The following is a 19,851-nucleotide window of genomic DNA, read 5'->3' on the forward strand; positions in this document are numbered from 1 at the left end:
CAGGGCAGTGCTTGATGTTATGAGTGAGAGCAGAGCACGTAAACTTGGGCAGGCTGATATCCAGCTTTTGATGTGTGTCAGAGTCCTCTGAAACTGCTTGTGAGATGCAGCTTTGCAATTCCAGTCGTCATCAGTTGCCCTGAATGTGCTGGAGTCACCTGCGAAACCTGGGAAACGCAAAGTGCAGGCTGATACTTTTTGATGTTACAAAGATCTTTGTGCAACTGTTAGTGTTGATCTGCTGGCTTAATTTGTATGTTTTCAGGAGTGAGCAGAGGTGATTTGGATGACTGGGACCATAGATTAAAATTTCTGATATTCACAAAACACCCTAGAGGTAGAAGGTTGTTTGAGAATCAGGTAGTTTGTCTATTTAATTCTGTAAAGCAATCAGATAGACTGGGATAAATTTGATTTGCTAATACATAGGTAAATAAAGACCTGGAGAGGGAAATCTGACAAGTTTTCCTGCTATAAGATTCATAGCCAGAGTGGGATATTAAGAATGCACATACTGGTTTTCAGTTCTCATAAAAGCATTTGTGAATAATGTAGGCTGTATTTAATCCTTAAATTTGACAGAATAAAAACTCATCCATTATATCATTAATCTTATCTGGCAATAAGCAGAATTTTTATAAGCTAATGCTGCATCTACCAATGAAGAAACATGTCATGTCTCTACTGTTATTCTCCTGCTATTGGAAGAAATCTGGGTAACTCCTGTGGTAGGCAAACATGCAAAGCATGGAAATAACTCTTGTTATTTCCTAAGTATTAGAAATTTACTATTTCCTCTTCTATTTCTTCACAGTTAGCAAAATAATGAGAAAACACTTTGTAATTGAAGCCTCTCCCTGCAACTGGTCAGCCCATGCTCATTCATACAAGGACAAAATTTGGGTTGTGTTATGTCATAAAGCACTTGAATAATACAAAACCATCTAAACTAAACTTTATGACAACTTAATAAGATATCACTTTAGACTGTAGGTTAAATACAAATAATAGTAAAACCAATACTTTTCTTGGTAAAGTTAAAAGTGCCTGTAAATTCAGGTGAAAAAGAATGTAGTCTCTCTTTTAGTTATGTTGTATTATTACTGAAGTCACTGCAGGAAGAGTATCCTCCCATGCACTTAGAACAGCGGATTTACAGCTACTTTGGACTGCTAGAGAAAAGTTGATTATCAGTCTTATTCATGTTGAGTTAGTGTTAAGCTGTGTCTGATGATTTTCATGGCTTTTGCTCAGCCACCTCCTTTAGTAAATACTTCCTTTAGCTATAGTGAAATGTGTAAGCAACTCTTGCTTGAAGTTAAATGCTTAAGGAACAGTGTTCAAATTCTTACCAATATTTAGGAATTCTTTTGTGGAAAAAAATATAAACAACATAGGACTTGAATAAACTGAAGGCATGGTATTGTTTTGAGCTTTATTAGATGGTCTTCAGTCACTCCTTTTCCTTCAGTGAATAAAATCCCCATCTTCTTTTTACATTGTGTCACCTTGTGGTGCTTTGCTTAATATTCTCCACAACCTGAATTCTAGCAGTTATACTTAGAGTTTTGGCCTCTGTGATGAAGCTCTTTCTTGACTAGGCTGTCATGAAAGACTGTTCCTCTTTGTTCTTTTTTTTTTTTTTTTTTTTTTTTTTTGACTGCTGCTATTTTCTAGCCACCATCCTGGAGTCTTCTTTTGCAAGGTTTTTATCTTTGTAGTGTCTGAGATCTAATCACATTTCATGTAAAAGCTCTATCTGCCTTCAGACCTCCATGCATATACAGTTACATATACATGCTGGCAAGTATATTTCACTCCCTTGATTAGCTTTTTTATGAGACTTTGCCTTTTTCAAAGTCCTAAATCTTGGTCATACATAAGCTTGCTTATCCCTTCACTGAATTTAATCACACATCCCAGTATTATTTTTATAATTGGCTCTTCTGTCCTGTTCTCCTTGGTTACCAGAAAGAAGTCTAAAATAACCTTACATCCTGTTGTTTCACTGACAACTGAATTAATTTGTCCTCTATGACCAAAGGAAATAACAGGATCCTGTTTGAGGTCTATGATTAGGACTGGTTGTTTCCAAGTCTGTATCAGAGATGTTAGTCTTGTGTAATAACACAACTTCTAGGAGTATTTGTTTGTCTCCAGTAATGTTTTGATTAATATCTGAATGATGGCTGATTCTTGCACTTACCCTATGCAGCCTCTTTTCCCATCATTTCCCTAAATAATTTGAAACTGCTGAGAACACCTTAGTTTCTCTGTCTCATTGTATAGATGCTAAGTTGAAAATTTAGCAGAACTACCAGTACGAGGAGGTAAAATTACTTAGGAAAGGAGGAAAAAATGAGGTTTTCAGGGGGAAAAAAAAGAATAAGTGAGAAAATTATGAGGGCAGAAGCAGTAAGGAAACATTTTTGAGAAGACAGGCACCTCTAAGGGAAATTTTGCACCCTCAAAAAGTGATTTTGAAAAGGCAGTGTCTGGAAATGAACAGTGCAGCACAAAAAATGGAAAGGCAGAGGGCTCAAATGAGTGTTTTGGTGGCCTGGCAGAGGAAAAAAAATTAAGAAAAGCTATAGAGTAATTGAAAAAGGTGGTTGTGCTGTTTCTAGTTGGACACTGAAGGTAAAATTGGCAGATTCAGTCAAGTTTCCTCCTCCAGCTGTAGCTTCATGTGAGGAAATCAGGGGTCATATCTCAGATATGGAACTTCTAGGAATCTGTCTGAGAGGACATGGACACAAAAATGAAGACTGAGGTTTCTGCTGAAGCAGAGATCAAGATAAGAGTTTATAGGTAATGTCACAGAGGTGGTGGGAGACATTTACAAGTGTAAACAAAAGTACAGGCAAAATTTCAGACAGTTATGCTTTACAGAGTTAGCTAAAAATTCTGAAATGCAGCCACAAACGTTTTGTCAGAGGAGGAAGAAGATTAGAGAGAGGCAAATATTTGATGTTGACATATATGATAGTCCTTGGAAAGTCTGAACAGGTATGAAAGATGAATTCTCCTGTTCTTTCCAGAGCACTCTTACATGAAATTTGGGGTATTTTGCTCACAAGGTTGGCGTCCAAGTTTGTCTTGCAGTTACTCTATGCAGCTACTTTGTAACCCACTGTGCCAATTGTTGGGTATGAGACGTTCTAAGGGAAGGTGGGAAGCAGAAGGTGGGAAAGGTAAAAGGGAGAAATGTACCTGGTGTACATCAGAGTAATGAGTAATCAGCCACTTCAGCAGTGTAGAAAGAGCTGAAAGATATTTGTAGCCTCAGAGCCTGAAAGACATGTAGCCTCAATTATTTCATTAGTTTTCAGCAAATTTTTGCAAGAGTGAGGTTACTTTTTTGATAGTCCTGGTCCTGCTTTGTTTGTGAAATTCTTATATTTTCAGCTGGCCCTTGTTGCCCATCCAGGTTATTTTTATATAATGGTACATATTCTCAAGTTCCCATGCTCTGCTAAACAGCTGCTCTTAGGTGTTCACCTTGTGTCAGAGGATGAATGATTCTACTGTATGAAAATTCTATAATATCTGATACACTCCAAACTTGACACAGTAAAAATCAAACACTTCACTTTTATCAACTTGTACAGGTCCTTTTTTCCTCACCTTTGACTCTTAAGCACATTTGTCATGGGCCATTTTCTGTCCCCCTCCTGTTCCAGAATGACTATCGCAAGCTGTCCATGCAGTGCAAGGACTTTGTGGTTGGTGTCCTGGATCTGTGCCGGGACTCGGAAGAGGTGGAGGCCATTCTGAATGGGGATCTGAATGCGGAGCCAGTAGAAGCACAGAGGCACCGAGCATCCCTGAGCCGCGTGAAGCTGGCCATTAAGTACGAAGTCAAAAAGGTAACTCCTCACAGCTCTCAGGCACTGTGGCAGGAGGCCAGTGCACCTCCTCCTTCTGCAGGTGTTGTGAACCCATGGTCAGATGCACAACTGAGACATGGGGTGAGTAATCAAGACTCTCACAAGGCAGAAGGGGACTGTAATGAAGGAGTTTAGTTTAATCTACTTCCCACCGCTGAGAAGTGGCAGGAGATTGTAATGACATAAATGAGGTGTGCTAGCCAGGCTTTGCACAGTTGGTCAGATCCTTCTCCTGATTAACCCAAAAAGTACTTTAGTAGAGCCAGATTTTCACTCAGTGGCACTCAGGCTGTGTCTTCCTGTCAGTCAATGCAATAATATCTACTACAAAGAGAAGGCTGTGTTGGTGAAAATGTTGGTTTCAACCCATAAGTAACTCATCTGCAACTGTGTCATAGTGAGAAATTCCACATGATTTACCATGCTTGTTCCTTTAAAAATATTTTAAAACTCAGCCCTGGAAATGCATGGAATATGTCTGTGGCTGCTTGGTCTATTAATTTCAGTTCTTCACCTTGTACCTGTGTTTATTGATGTTTTGGCAAGCGTTTTCAGTAGATGCCTCTCTCAGAGTAGTTTGTGAATGAATGTTATGTGTTGAAAAATGGAGATATGCATCACATATTTGACATAAATACATATCCTTTCATTGTAGCTATGTTGTTCTCCTCAAGATGCCACTTAGGCTAGCACAGAAAATAGTTAATACTGTGCCCTGTTGTGAGAAAAGCCAGGAAGTACAGCAGTGCCTATGTATTATTTACAGCTACCTTTTTGTGTGATTAGCATCACTTCCATTCCTTACAGCCATTATAGTTTCATCATCTCCACAAGAAGCCTTGTGTCTCTCAGAATAAATAACGCTGTGTTCTGTGGCCACCTCTTGAGCCAATCTGCCATATAAAACAAATTGTAAGGACCCTGCCAGAGCAACTGGGGATTGCTGGTGTTTATGATGGCCCCAAAAGATTGATAATAAAAATTGTAAACACATATTCCAAGCAGCAAATCATCATTTCTAGTAAAGGATTGGTCTACAGCAGATAAATGCATATTAATTACCAAAAATCACGGTAAAAATATACAAGCATTAAATTAATTTAAAAGACTGGAACAGGGGGAAAAAAATCAAAGTGCATAAGCATGCTTTAGTGTCTAAATATATACTTCTTTATGCTATTGCAGTTTAATGTGTACCAAAACTTTGTTGATGGTCATGTCTCAGCTTTCACATTGAAGGCTGTGGTTTTCTTTTATGAGTTTGTTGTCGCTGATGAAATTAACTAGTGAGCAAAGGGCCACACAGATCTGTTAAGAATAGCAGAAATCTAAATAATGAAAAAAAAAAGATAATTCCTCATAGCAAACTTGTTTTCTTCTTTTGCAAGAGAGAAACTCAGAGTGCTGGCTGCAGTTCATGACAAATACAGTTCAGAACCTACAAGAGGAATGGTCTTGTTGGGAGGAAATAGATGTTGTAGAGTTGTTACCATGTTCATACATGTGCAGTTCCCTGTAAGTGGCCATTACACAGGGCATGGCAAGGAGGGAAATGTCTCTGCCATGGTGGTCCTTTCATGCTGGGATTTGCTGTCAGAGCTGTGACAGATTATAGTGATATCCTGACTGGAACAGATTCAGATGTGGGAACTCCAGGGACTACTTCATGGGACTACATGGGACTACTTCAACCCTCTCACCATAGGAAGCAGACAAGCATGTGGCCTATTTCCTTAGCTTTCTGTGTGTCTAGCTGTGCTTCCAGGTCAGGTCCATTAAGGTCAGTTCCTTGTTGCCAGTAGTGCAGCCAAACAGAGCAGCAGGTCCATGAAATAATTATGAGCCTATGCCCCACCCAGAGGGAGGAGAGGCAGGAAAAAAAGATAAGACAAGTAGCAAATGTGCTCAGAATCTCACTGTTAGGGAAAGGGAGTTTTTAATTCTATTACTAATGAAACTCTTGCACTTAATGCCCTAGGTACTGCACCAAATTGGAGCCCATCTTTTAAACATGATGTGATTTTGAAGCTAAGGTTCAGACTGAAACTGCAGCCCCAATAGAGAAGGACTAAGGGAATTAAGGGAGGAAAAAAAAATAAAGAAAACAAATTAATCTTGCTCTGTATGCTGAATTAATGTTTTTAGTTTCGTGTCTCAACTCTGTCTTTAGATTGCCAACAAAATTCCAGAGAAGAGCTGACACTGGACCAACTAATATGCAGTTCATGCCGAGACAAAAATCAGATGGAATTTCCAAGTGAAATCAATAAGAGCTGAAATAAAATCACAGGAGTTGAGTTTCAAACCCTGAAGTGTTCAAGTGATAGATAAGAAAGAAGATGCAAAATTCTTTGTATTTTGTGTGTTAGTGTATCAGAGTGTGCCAGGATTTGTTCTTGCTCCATCTAAACCCAGCCATTATGATGACAGAAATAAATAACATAGTCACTCTGAGTCATACAGAAAAATATTTACATACTGATGACTTGGTTCACAGTCATGAAACTGAAAACATCAGAAGTGTTACTGTCAATTATGCTTGGAAAAGCAGCTACATTAAAATTGGGATATTTTTTCTTTAAGTGACCAGATACTATTCTCATGCATTGTATTTGTTCACTGAGGTTCTGCTTGGAGATGAGAGTATTAGATACATGTGATAGTAAGTTCAACATATGTAATGAAAAATGAGAAACTGCATGGAAAATAGAGTGAGAGGAGAAATGCAGGAAGAAGAAGGTTGTAGGATGATGTGAGCAGTAGGTAAAATGTGATGTGAACCTACTGTCCTTGGAGGAGATGGAGCTGCAGACAAATACAGGTAATACAGACACACACGCCACAGGGGTGGGCATAGTTAAAAGTTGCTGAAAATAAAACAAATGCAATCATAAGCTGAAATAGTTCAGTAAAGACTGAGAGAGGAGGGATGAATTTCAGAGCTTTTATGGATGAGAAGTGACACAACTTGCTCCAAGGGCTTGGAAGTGGTGCACATTGTGCAGTTGCCAGCAGTTAAATAAGTCACTAAGATCCTCTCAAGAGCCTTTAGACTCACTGCCAGAGAAGATCTTGCCCATAACTCTTGGCATCTTATTCACTAAGTCTCTAAGTATTTTTTTTTTTTTTTTTTAATTATAGCAGATCTCCTCTTAGTGTCAGATCAAAATACTGATAGATAGGAGAATAAACCAGCACAGAGCTCTGGATGAGGTGCCACAGGGCCCATGGGCTGATTCCCAGCCCTGGCTAAACTTCCCTTAAAGCTCCTTTACTGTTTCTTCCCATTCCCCATGGTAACAGAAGGAATGATGTGGGTGTTTCTTCCCTACAGTTTTAAGCCTGATTTTAAAAATGTCTTTGTAATTTGAAATAATTATTTACTTTCCTGCCTTTGTCCATAGTTAATCTGCTGTGGGATTTGTCCCTTTGATGTCCTGAGTTGACAATGAAATTTATCTTGGCAAAAGAAGAGGCTGGGGGCATATGTCAGAATGCACAAACACACAAAAACCCAATCTCTTCTTCTCAAATGGGCCAGGCTGGCAGTTTTTATGGTACATAAGCTGCAAAGGTGACAGCCTAATAAAAAGAACAGAAGCAGTCAGAGTTGACATTAATTTCTTAAAGAACTTTTTTACAATCTCTTTATTTATTTCTCTTGGCCACTCCACTTTATGTACAAACCACATTAATATGTGAAGTAACTGCTTAATGCATCATGCATCAAAATGCTTAGGGACTTTAATTTTACAGCAAAGTAGATTAAAGTATGACGATTGCCTTCCTTTTTAAAGTTCATGCAGCAGTTTCAGATTGCTCTTCTTGAGAGGTTTAAGGTTCCCTGTTTTCATTGCCAATGATTTAATTTGATTTTCTTTAAGAAGTCTGTCCTGTTGTACTACTCTATGCACTTTTTAATGAGATTTGGAATATTAATAGAGTTTTGCAAGCAAGACCTGGCAAACAACAGTGTATGTAGTACATAATGATCTCTGAAGAGTACAAGGGATAATAAAGTGGGTATCCAAGGTTTACAGTATTTTCATTCTTTTTTCCAGAGTATAACCAATTGATATCAAATCTCACTCTTAACCCAACACAAATTATCAGTTATCAGATTTCTTTTCAAACCTTTTTTTTGTGAAACACCTAGCCTTCTTTATTCTGATTCACTAGTTATTGATAAGTGTACTACCAGTTTTCTTCAAATTGCTGTGAAAACCAGGCTGCTCACCCTTGTGCTTAAATGGTGTCCCATATGTTCTTGTGATGTGGCAGGTTCTTTTTTATTTATTAACCTTTGTTGTAAAGGCAATGAGAAAAAAACCATGGTTCTTAAATATCTGGTGTTAATTTAGACCTTCAGGTGATTGCAATTGTGCATGTGGCAGTTATGTAATTCTTCTTATTAATGACAGCATGTGTTGTTTTTTCTTTCTTTTCCCTTTTCTTTGCAGTTTGTGGCCCATCCAAACTGTCAGCAACAGCTACTGACAATCTGGTATGAAAATCTCTCAGGATTACGGGAGCAGACCATAGCTATCAAGTGTCTGGTGGTGCTGGTTGTGGCATTGGGCCTTCCCTTTCTAGCCATTGGTTATTGGATTGCACCATGTAGCAGGGTACTGAATTTTATAAATTATGTGTCTTGTGCTCTTCTCAGAGCTGCTTTTCCTTTCCTGGCAGTCAACATGCAACTTCTGCTGCTTCCAAATTTTAAATAATTAATGATATTTTTAGCAATCTTTAACCTTGTGCCAAAAGATGCTAAGGGGTTTTTTGTTATTTGCACTGTAAAGAGGGACCACAATGATGAAGCATTGAATATAAATTAACATTAAACTGAAGGAAAGAAAAATAATCTTCTCTGAGAGCTTTTTTTTTTTCTTTTTTAAATTTCCATAGGTTATGCTCACCTCACAGTATCTGCTATGTAATTTATTATATTAGTAACATTGATTTTTTGAAAGTCACCACTCAGATTCTTTATTAAGTCTCCTCTGGTGGTATCCTAAGGTCTCATGCTGTTCCCATATAAACCATTAGCAGAACATCTGTTGACTTTACTGATGCAGAAGTTAATCTTAAGTAAAATATTTGTTATCCCATCCCTAGGAGGTCTGTTTGCCAGCTGAACCATAGAGCAGAAATTCAATTAAATTCATCATTCTGACCATGTAGTGGGGTGTATTTGTAAAAGAGCATAGCTGTGAACTCTTACCTTTTTAAAAATATGCGAAAGCGTAAGGGTGTTCCCACCTTTCCTGCTGATTTCACAAGGAAAGGAACAGCAGTTTCTTTGAAATCCTGATGGTCTATAGCACATGAATTGTTTGCAAATCAGATGTATTCATAGATCTTTGGTATATCAGATGAAGGAAGATTTCTCTGTTGTATTAACATTTTTAAAAATTTTAAGTACATGTACTCCTGTGCTGAATGTGATCTTTCAATTTTATTTCCTTTGCAAGTGTAAAGCAAAGAAATATGAGTTTCTTTTATATTTAATTATTTTAGTTCATCTCAAAGTGGATAAGGTTTTTCTCATCTACATATTTGAAGGGAACCTGATCTTTTCTCTGGATTAAATATTTATTTACTTTGAAGATAAACCTTTATGAAAATAGTGTAATTGCTACTCTCATTATCGTCTGAAATGTCACTTTCCATTAATATATTTAGTAAATATATTCCTCACAGCTCCATATAATAGGAACATCTTAATATATTTTTAGCTGGTGTCTAATATGGAAAAGTGACATTTGTCCTTGAGCTCTAATTCCTAGTAGCAGAAACATCTGATGTTTTTCCCCAGTGCTCATGTCAAATAAAAGTGCTATACATTCAGGTCAGTGGTTGGATATTGCAATTACAAAATGCTTTCTAAAGGTCAGGAGCAGGAAGGGAACCTGAGATTGTTTGCCCAGGTTGTAAGCGCAGTTTAATGTGTGCTGGTTTGCTTAGTTCATAGTAGCTGACCCAAGTTTCAAGGAAAACAATTCCTTGAAATAAGGAAGCTCATGTAATCTTCTGGAAGCAGCTGGTCCCCTCTTCTGGTGCAGACAGACTGCCCCTACTGCTGCTGTTTTGTTCTTTTACTAGGTGCAGATGTGAATTAAACCTGCTGAATTTATTTTAAAAAAACACTTATATTTCTGACCTTATTTTTCTTAGTCCGTTTTGTGGAACAGTCATTAGTTGTGATAGACACAGGTACTTACTTGACACTTAGAGCTCTGAACATGTGTTCTGTGGGTGGAATATAGAAAACAGAGATAAGAAAACAACTAATTCTTCCTATAGCTGTAGTCATAGAAAAGTTAATAGTACACTCTTGTTGTTAGGGAAAATGTTTTGCTGGAGTTGGAGATTTGAATAATTTTTTTTTCCCTGGGTTTGCTTTACAAACTCTTCCTGGTCACGGCCATTGTACATTTGCAATTCCTTGGAGTGTTTCCCCTCAAACATTGCCATCTAGAGTTTGTGGAATTACATGACCTCTCACTAACAGAACAACATACTCTGTGAGGCTCCCTGTGGGAGCCTTTTGTCTGAAATGGCAAAGCATCACAGCTGAGTGCTCTTGAAAGAATATCCTTTAAGAATGAGGTTTCTGGCTGTCCTGAGCTCTGAGGGCCCATTTATGCTTCTGGAATGCCTGGTGTTTCTTTGAGAAAACTGAGTGACTGCTTTCATTCTGCCTTTGCAGCTTGGAAGAATTCTTCGAAGCCCTTTTATGAAATTTGTGGCACATGCAGCATCCTTCATTATTTTCCTAGGCCTGCTGGTGTTCAATGCTTCAGACAGATTTGAGGGCATAACGACGCTGCCGAATGTCACTGTTACTGATTACCCCAAGCAGATCTTTAGGGTGAAGACCACCCAGTTCACCTGGACAGAAATGCTGATCATGGTGTGGGTTCTTGGTAGGTATATTGCCCCTTCATTTTCCTGTTTTCCTGCAGATAGACATTCTGAAAGGGAGGAGAGAAGCCCAGGTCCCAAAGCATTGATCCAGCTGCTGTGTGCAGCAGATAATAAACCCTTAGAGCAGGTAACAGGGCATTAGAACAGATTTTGAATAACTTGTATCTCCTGGTTTAAGCACTGCTTCATCCTAAACTGTGTCAGTTTAGGGAGGTGAGTATCACTTGCATGCTGCCTTTTGGGAGTTCCAAGTTAATTCTCTTTATTTGACAGAAGGCAAGGACTGGGATTTTCCAATCCAATGTGTGGCTGCTCTGAGTGTGACTGGGATGGCAGCAGCAGCCCCTTTGAATTACACAGCCAGGGAAACAAGAAGAAGTTTGTGGGGTTGTGATTTTGTTATTTGTTGGGTTTTTATTTTCCCTAAGAGGCCTCTTTGAATCAAGCAAAAAGTCTCAATTCACAACAACCACATCTCATGGTTATGGTGAGGCTGTGATCTGGATTAAATCCACATAAATTAATTTCTGAGAAGAAGTTTAAGTAAGAAAAGTGAATTACACCTAGCCAAATTCCACTTTCTATGCTGAAAAGAATCTTATTCTGTAAAGTGAAAAAACAGTAGTATAATTGCACCCTTTATATTTCATCATCTGTGGTTTTGGGTAGTTGTGTTCTTGTGGAAAAATTAAATCCCCTGATTTAGAAGTGGCTTAGGAATGTAAATGGCAAGAAAGTAAGATGACGTTTTTTCCCCACACTTTACTTTTTCTCCTTTGGAATTACAAAGGTTTTGTTGTTTGGCCACAGTACTTTCACTGCAAAGTCAAGGCTCTACTCTGCCCTCTGTGGGGTGATGTCTGAACTATATTTCTATTAATTAATTTCAATTAATACCTTGATATTTGATCAACCCTGTTGAAACCACGAGAGAATAATCTTAGTGATGATGCTGTGGTACTGCAAATAAGTGAATCTCTGCTCCACTGGTATCATCCACTTCCATGAAATGGGAGAATGCAGGGAATTTAAATGACAACAGTTTGGCAAACATTGCTGTGCTTTTTCATTTCTTGTTGCAGGTATGATGTGGTCAGAATGCAAAGAGCTGTGGCTGGAAGGACCCAGGGAATACATCTTGCAGTTATGGAATGTTCTGGATTTTGGGATGCTGTCCATTTTTATTGCTGCTTTCACAGCCAGGCTCCTGGCATTCCTTCAGGCCACAAAAGCACAACAGTATGTGGACAACTACATTGAGGAGAATGACCTCTCCGAGGTCACGCTTCCTCCAGAAATTGAATATTTTACTTATGGTGAGCTTAGTTTTTCTGCCAAACAGATCTGAACATAGGAAAGATTGAAGGATGCATTTAGAAGCCTCTCTTTACCCTAGAGCTAACTTTGACCCCCTTGATTTTCAACTTTTGGAAGTTACATTTTATTCCTGGCTAATTGCACAACAGATAAAATGTTGCTGTGATTCCTTTCTCCTTTTTTTGGTTCAGTTTTTTGAGAGTTATTCATGTTCATAAACATCTATCAGCATTTCCTCCTGAAGGAAGGATGCTGGCCCTGTGAAGGTCTGTTTAAATAGAATAAAACTACTAAATACTTATTGCAGTGCAGAAATTGTCAATAAAGGTGTGATTGATCTGTCTTTACAACACATGAAAATGCTGCTGACAGTGTATTTTAGGATGGACTTCAATATATTGTAACAGCAGACTTGGTTTTGTTACCTTAATTGCACTATAACCAATCTGAACTTGTGCATATGTAAATACACATTTAGAAACACAGGGTATTTTGATATGAAACACATTTTAATTCAGTGTTGCTCTGCTAAGATGGTACATGAATTCACATAATAATTTACAAATTTCTGCATAACTCAATTGTTTCTGTGCACATTGTGTGTAAAACCCAAAGTCCTATTTCTTTTGAGGTAATTGTCAAAAATCTTTATGGTCACTATGGAAACTAGGTTATATCCTGCAAAAAGCAAAAGCTTGGTGTGACTAATAAATGAAATTGTTCATCAGGCAGCCCTTAACTTCCCATCAATAAAACACCAAATAGGAATAAATTTCCCAGCTTTAGCGTAGTGCTTGTTAAGATAGCTAATACAGACAAGTGAAAAACTGCAGTAAGGGATTAGTTACTGTCTAGTTCAGGTAGAAATGCAAACTGAAAAAGAAAATGTCATGTTTCTTCAAGTCACTTCTAACAGAAGTAATGTAACTCAAATTCTTAATTTGTGATTTAAATGAAAAAGGAATAGAGCAGCAACTATTAGACTCCTCAAATATTTGTCTCACTTAAATTCAGACATGTCAATGGAAAAATCCTATCAAGGTTTATTCCTCAGGATTGTGATAAATGAGTAACCCCTGTATTTCATATCTTCCAGCTAGAGATAAATGGCTCCCATCTGATCCTCAGATAATATCTGAAGGCCTTTATGCAATTGCTGTTGTTCTCAGCTTTTCTCGGATTGCCTATATCCTGCCTGCAAATGAAAGTTTTGGGCCCTTGCAGATCTCCCTTGGAAGGACTGTTAAGGACATCTTCAAGTTTATGGTCCTTTTTATTATGGTATTTCTTGCATTTATGATTGGAATGTTTATACTGTACTCCTACTACCTTGGAGCTAAACTAAACCCGGCCTTTACAACGTAAGTATGAGGTTTCATTGTAGGTAAAAAGCCAATCAAAACTTTCAGGTTTTTCACTAAGATAACAAAGTCTGTGAGACATTGTGTGCTCTCTCTTAGCATTAAAATAAAACTGAAGACCTCAGAAAGCAGAACACAAAAGACCAATAGTTCCCTGTTTGTATAATGGAAGCTTTCATTTCAGCCTGAAATAATTTCACCTGTATATATTTCAGTCACATAGACTTGTGGGCAACCAGTTGGAAGAAAATATTACTTGATATAAAATACCTTTCTAGTTCCTGTTGTTCTGCATGTATTGTTACAGCTCTATTAGCTGTGATGGATAGTGGAACACAGAGGACAAATGGAAAGTGCTGTGAAAAATGCTTCCTTGCACGTTTGTTGTTTTGATCAGTGTTCTGATTCACAGACAAATTAATTGAGATTGTTTATCAGTCACTGTAAACACAATTTTATATTTCTTTGTGTAGTTACTAATAATGCCTTCCTCTTTTTTTCCCTACAGAGTGGAAGAAAGTTTCAAGACCTTATTTTGGTCGATATTTGGCTTGTCTGAAGTAACCTCTGTTGTCCTCAAATACGATCACAAGTTCATTGAGAACATTGGTTATGTTCTTTATGGCATATACAACGTCACAATGGTGGTGGTTCTGCTCAACATGCTGATTGCTATGATCAACAGTTCATATCAAGAAATTGAGGTGGGCTCTGTTCTCAAGTTTTTCTCTTCTGTTATGCTGTAAAAAGGGCAGAGTTAATAGGAATTATTTCATTGGTATGCAAAAAGTACAATGAAGAGATTACCACAGGAAAGGATATCACAAAATATATAAAAGGAGGCTAACTTTATCTAAAAACTCAGCCAAGCTGCAGAACCTCAAAGGATCTAAACGAGTTTATCTCATGCCATGTACACACTATATTTGGCATCCAACTCCAGTTAAAAAAACAAATCAGAAAATGTATAGCGTTGAAGATACTTGGGTTTCAAAACTAAATCTCAGGTTGCTGAAATGAAAGAAAAAGTGTATTTATAGTGCCAGCTTTCCAGAACATGAGTTCAAAGAGCAGTACATTCACACAGATGCAGGCACACACCACACAAACAGGAAGAACAATTATCTAAGACATAGTGTACAAATGGATATGTCATTCCCAGTCTTTTCAATGATTTCTGGGACATGTTAGGGAATTCAGCAGGAGAAAGCTAGTTATAATCTAGCTTTGGAATACTTCAGTAAGAATGTATTAGGACAAAATAGGTTTGTCAGTATTTAACACAATTTCTTCAGGACCACAAAGTTTGCATTTTCTATACTCCATTATAAATCATAGTTGCTTGTCCTGGTTATGTAAAAAGCTGCGAGTACAACCATTTTAAGCCATTTTTTGCCTTGAGTCTAATATTTCAACACTTGTGCAAGTACCAAGCCCATGTGACCACTTTAATAAGAAAAGCAAGACTTGAAAAACCCCTGAAAGCTCCACTTTAAATAGCAGGGAGTTTATATGTTGGCTTTCACTTGATGCAAAAATTATGCTTGTTTAAATGCTTCACATGCTTGAACTAAGTATTCTCAATGAAATGTTGCCATAAAGAGACAACTGAAATTTGGTTAAAATAGACTAAGTAAAGAGGTTGCATTTTTGCAGAACTGCTGGAAGTCTTACTAGCAAGAAAATAATATTTTATCTAAAACCAGAAAGATATTTCAAAGCAGTTTCATTTGAAAGAAGCTTTGCATTTCATAAAAACCAAGAGCATCGTCTGTTTTATTTTGTAACACAGGATGACAGTGATGTGGAGTGGAAGTTTGCTCGTTCTAAACTTTGGCTGTCATATTTTGATGATGGAAAAACGTTACCTCCACCCTTCAGTCTTGTACCAAGCCCCAAATCTTTTTTCTATTTCATCATGAGGATCATTAACTTTTCTAAGTGCAGGAGGAGACGGCTACAGAAGGACATTGAAATGGGAATGGGCAACTCCAAATCAAGGGTTAGTTCTGAGATCTTTTCATTGCAGTGAAGAATTGTGTGTCTATTCCAGCAGTCTTCTTTTCTTTTTAATTTTAACCTATAATCCATGATTCTGATGATAATAGAGTAATTAATCATTTATAGCAATAAATCTCTCCTTCAGACTGCCAAAATATACTGCATAAAACAAGAAATAGACTTAAATTTTATTAGAGCAACCAAATGTGGGGAAATAGAATTAAAACAAAAATTGATGAGTGTTCAAAGATGCAAATAATTCCTACAAGGAGTTACTTGAATATTGATTAAAGATACTTTAAGTCTATTTTCTGAGAACAGGATGGCTAAAATGATCAGCATTATAAAAAAAAAAACCAAACAAAACCAAAACCAACATATAATTCAAGGCAATCTCATTTTTTTAAAAAATAATACTCTGATATAGTAAAAGATGGGGAAATCCCCAACATTACTAAAGGAAAATAATAATGGAGCTGAATCCTAACTGTGAATTCCATTATTTATTTTAATTTTATCTTATTTCTTCCTAGTTAAACCTTTTCACTCAGTCAAACTCCAGAGTTTTTGAATCCCACAGTTTTAACAGCATTCTCAATCAGCCAACACGCTATCAGGTAAGTACATACAGTGATCACTGCCCTGAGTAATAGAACAGTGAGAAGGTTCTAGCAGAATTTTGTGTTTCAAGTACAATTTGCCTTCACCAGATAAATAAAATCTCCTGTAGAAATCAAACTCTTGGATGCTCTTTGAAAAAAAAGACAGTTATTGTCCAAGCCCTTCAAACAGTTATTTGAAGCATTTCAAAACTAGCTCATGCAGTACTTAAAATTGGTCTTTGATGTCCCAGTTGGGAAAGTGTGAGGAGCAAACATCTGAAACTGGTGAAGGAATATCTGATATGGGTTTCTGGGTAAGGGATGTGAAAGCTGACTAGGTTGGCTGTTCCATTCCTTTCTTAGCATGCCCCCAGAAAAGCCCCTTTGAGGCAAGCACTTCATCTGGGGCTGTTCATTCTTTCTCTTAGGTAGATGTGACAGAGAGAGCTAAAAAAGAAAAATGAACAATGTTTAATTATGTAATCTCACCTGATTATGTAACTATTTTAATCTGTCAGCAAATAATGAAGAGACTGATAAAACGTTATGTTCTGAAAGCACAAGTGGACAAAGAAAATGATGAAGTCAATGAAGGTAAGAAAGACACTGCAATATTCAGAGGCAATTTTTTTCATGTTGTATTAGGAACCAGTATTACAGGGATGCATGGGAGTTTTGAGTGAAAAGAAGGATTGTTTCCATTTCACATGCACTGAGGCTCAGATAGTAATGGAAGTATGCCAATGTCATAAAAAAAATTGAAAAGTAGGACTAAAGAAGTAGGACTGAGAAATATTATAGGCCCCATTTTACAGATAGAAAATGAGAGTACAGACATAATGCACAGAGGAAATCTGTGAAGGAGCTATTAACTGTATTCGCACTTCCAGACTCCTAATCAAAGCTGCAGGATCTTCCTCTCTGTTTCATTCAACTGAACACACAATTATACACAATCTACCACTTTACACCATGAACTATTTGTCCTGCCTTCCTTCATAAAGCTTCGAGGAATAATCACCTGTGAAGCTGCCCATCATTAAACAGAGCCCCACAGTCAGCTGCATGGTGATAAAAAATGACAAATGTAACCTCTATTTTAGTGGGAGACCTTTTGAGAAACAGTGGATCTGAGCTCCCTGGCAGATGTGAGAGGTGCTTGCTCGAGGTGCACGCCCTCACTCACCACTGGGATGAGATTATGGCAAAGGTTGTCCTCCTCCCTCCAACCTTCCAGGAATGACATGCAGGTCTGCAGTCCTGCAAGGAAACTCCTATGCTCTGTGCAGATCCCCAAACAAAAACTCTAGCTAGAATGTTATCAAGCAATAGAGTGATGCAGTGATGGACAGCTTAGAGTCAGAAGATGTTTTACTGGCATGGCAGCATCAGGCAGCTGTGGGCATGTGTGATGAGGGGCTTGAAAGGGCTGCTCAGCTCTCAACTAAGGCAGCAAAGCTTCTGTTTTGCTCCTTAGTTGCTCTCTGCTTACCTGTAACTCTCTGCAGCGAGAAGCAGGGAACAAAAAAGATTAAATTAAATCCCCCTCAGTGCCTTCAAAAGGCAGCATTGTGCACTGACTGTTATCCTGACACTTCCCCATCCTGTGTGGCTGTACAGAGTTGTGAATGTCAGTGACAAAAGCAGAAAGGCTCCTAAAAGTGAACCCTCTCAGTGTGCTGTTCTCCTGAATTCCCACTGCTTTCCTCCTGTTCCTGCTCTGTGATGTAGGAAATCATACCTAGTGACTGATGTAAAGACTGTTCTGTCACCAGCAGTGCCAGCCCTTTCCAGGTCCCTGATGCCACTTTGGTGTTGGCAGAGATGTGTTTAAATTAGAAAGACAGTGCAGAAGAATCATGGTTTACTGACACCAGGGTTCTGGCTTTGGCACCAGGTTTTATAGAGGAAAGTCCACTTTGAGCAGGGCAAGTAACCATTGAGTTTCACTCTTCAGCTGCACAGCCAAGTGCTCTGCGTCCTCATTGGTACCCAAAGCACAGACCCAGCCTCTGAAGACACAATTCTTGAAGTCTGCTATACCCTAAACAGAAAACATTGGCATTTCTATGTACTACAACTACTTTAACAAAAGTCTAGAGATTGTCCCTGTTCTGCATCACTAGAGAATTTAGGTGTCTCTTCATACTCTTTTATTGTATACGTAACAAATCATTTCCTGAGGCAGATGCTGTGTAAGAATTCACATCCCTCACACTTGCTGGAAGAACAATATCTGAACATTTTAAAAAGCTTTTGCTCTTGAACTGAATATCCTACAAGGGAAAACATGCTGCTGCTTATTATGAGTCTGGCTTTGACTGCTGTCTTTGTTTAAATGTGTTTTTTGTATTTGTGTCAAATTATAACATCATATTAAATTGGTTGACTTTTTCTAATTCCAAGGATGTTGGTAAGGAAGAGGAGAGAGACTCAGAAGCTGTGAGTTTTACTGCCAGCTCTGTCACACCTTTCCTTTGTGATTTTGGCACATCCCTTCAGAAAAAAAAACTCTTTTCCTTTTCTCTCTAAAAAGGGGACACTAATATTTACCAGCTGTTCAGCAGTGTTGGTGTGATTAATTCATTAACCTTTGTACAGCCCTTTGGGAATCTTTGGTGGTATGTATACACATGGAGCACAATGCAAGGCCCCAATGGACTGTTAAAATTCCTTCGGTGCTATTTAGGGCTGGAGACATATCTCACTGAGAATGAAGATGAGGTAAATCCTCATCCTGTACCTGCTCTCATTAACATTTTGGGATGATGATCTGAAATAGGCATTGATGTGACTTAACAGAGGAGTATTCACTGAATATTAAACTTTGCTAACGAGTGTTTCTTTCCATTATTGATGCAGGTGAATTAAAGGAAATCAAACAGGACATCTCCAGTCTTCGCTATGAACTGTTGGAAGATAAGTCCCAAGCAACAGAAGAGTTGGCAATTTTAATACATAAACTCAGTGAGAAACTAAATCCTAATATGCTGAGATGTGAATGATTCAACGAAGGAACCGTGGCTTCGACTACAGCACAACTATTTATTGGCAATAATATTTCAGTATCTCATACTTGAAAAAAATGTATTGTAGATTTTTAGCACTAAATAACTTTATGTACAGCTTCTCTGGAATTTAGTCTTAGGAACTTTTATTAACTCACCACAAAAAGATTGCTCTCTTCATTTTAATTGCCTAAAGCAAGAACTATCATAACTTTTTTCTTTGCATTTATGCATTACAAAGGTATCATGGTATCGATTGCTGATATTTTAACAGATTTATGATTACATATGGAGAATTCTTTGCACTAAATTTGCAAGACAAAAAATTAACAGATACAGCATAATACTCTCTTCCTTGCAGTGTCCAGGTACAAAATAGGATTTTTCATACTACAATAAACCAACTAGAGATGAGTGGAGGATTACTTGAAATCTTTGTTCTTTATTAGTGGTGCTAGTAATGCGTGTAAGCCCAAAACTCATGGTTATGACCACAAGGAGTTGCTGAGAACCAGGTAAGTGGGAATGGAATGGCAGCAGAGCTATTTAACATGTCTCTGTATACGCGCACCCGCACCGATCCTTTCTTATTTCAGTGTATTTACACTGCGAAGAGTAAGGATTTTTTTTTTTTTTTAAACTCAGACCCTGTGCAGGGCAGGTATTTTTGGCTTCGTTGTTGAATAAACCACTCCTCCCGCATGGTTCAGCACCGACTCCGGCGTCCCCCTCGCGGCCGTTC

General features: G+C 37.9%; 1 protein-coding gene across 1 annotated transcript in view; it reads left to right on the top strand.

The window, feature by feature from the left end:
- Positions 1–19,818, top strand: part of TRPC3 (transient receptor potential cation channel subfamily C member 3) — a 33,105-nt gene extending 13,287 nt beyond the window's left edge. The window contains exons 3-12 of the mRNA XM_053940732.1: positions 3,684–3,869; positions 8,351–8,515; positions 10,603–10,819; positions 11,903–12,136; positions 13,234–13,498; positions 14,007–14,202; positions 15,291–15,500; positions 16,033–16,116; positions 16,620–16,695; positions 18,964–19,818. Coding sequence (XP_053796707.1) covers positions 3,684–3,869; positions 8,351–8,515; positions 10,603–10,819; positions 11,903–12,136; positions 13,234–13,498; positions 14,007–14,202; positions 15,291–15,500; positions 16,033–16,116; positions 16,620–16,695; positions 18,964–19,106 — 1,776 coding nt within the window. The 3' untranslated portion in view covers positions 19,107–19,818. The remainder of the gene's footprint in view (positions 1–3,683; positions 3,870–8,350; positions 8,516–10,602; positions 10,820–11,902; positions 12,137–13,233; positions 13,499–14,006; positions 14,203–15,290; positions 15,501–16,032; positions 16,117–16,619; positions 16,696–18,963) is intronic.
- The last annotated feature ends 33 nt before the right edge of the window (positions 19,819–19,851 follow it).

This window comes from Vidua chalybeata, chromosome 4 (assembly GCF_026979565.1).
Source record: "Vidua chalybeata isolate OUT-0048 chromosome 4, bVidCha1 merged haplotype, whole genome shotgun sequence".
NCBI lineage: Eukaryota > Metazoa > Chordata > Aves > Passeriformes > Viduidae > Vidua > Vidua chalybeata.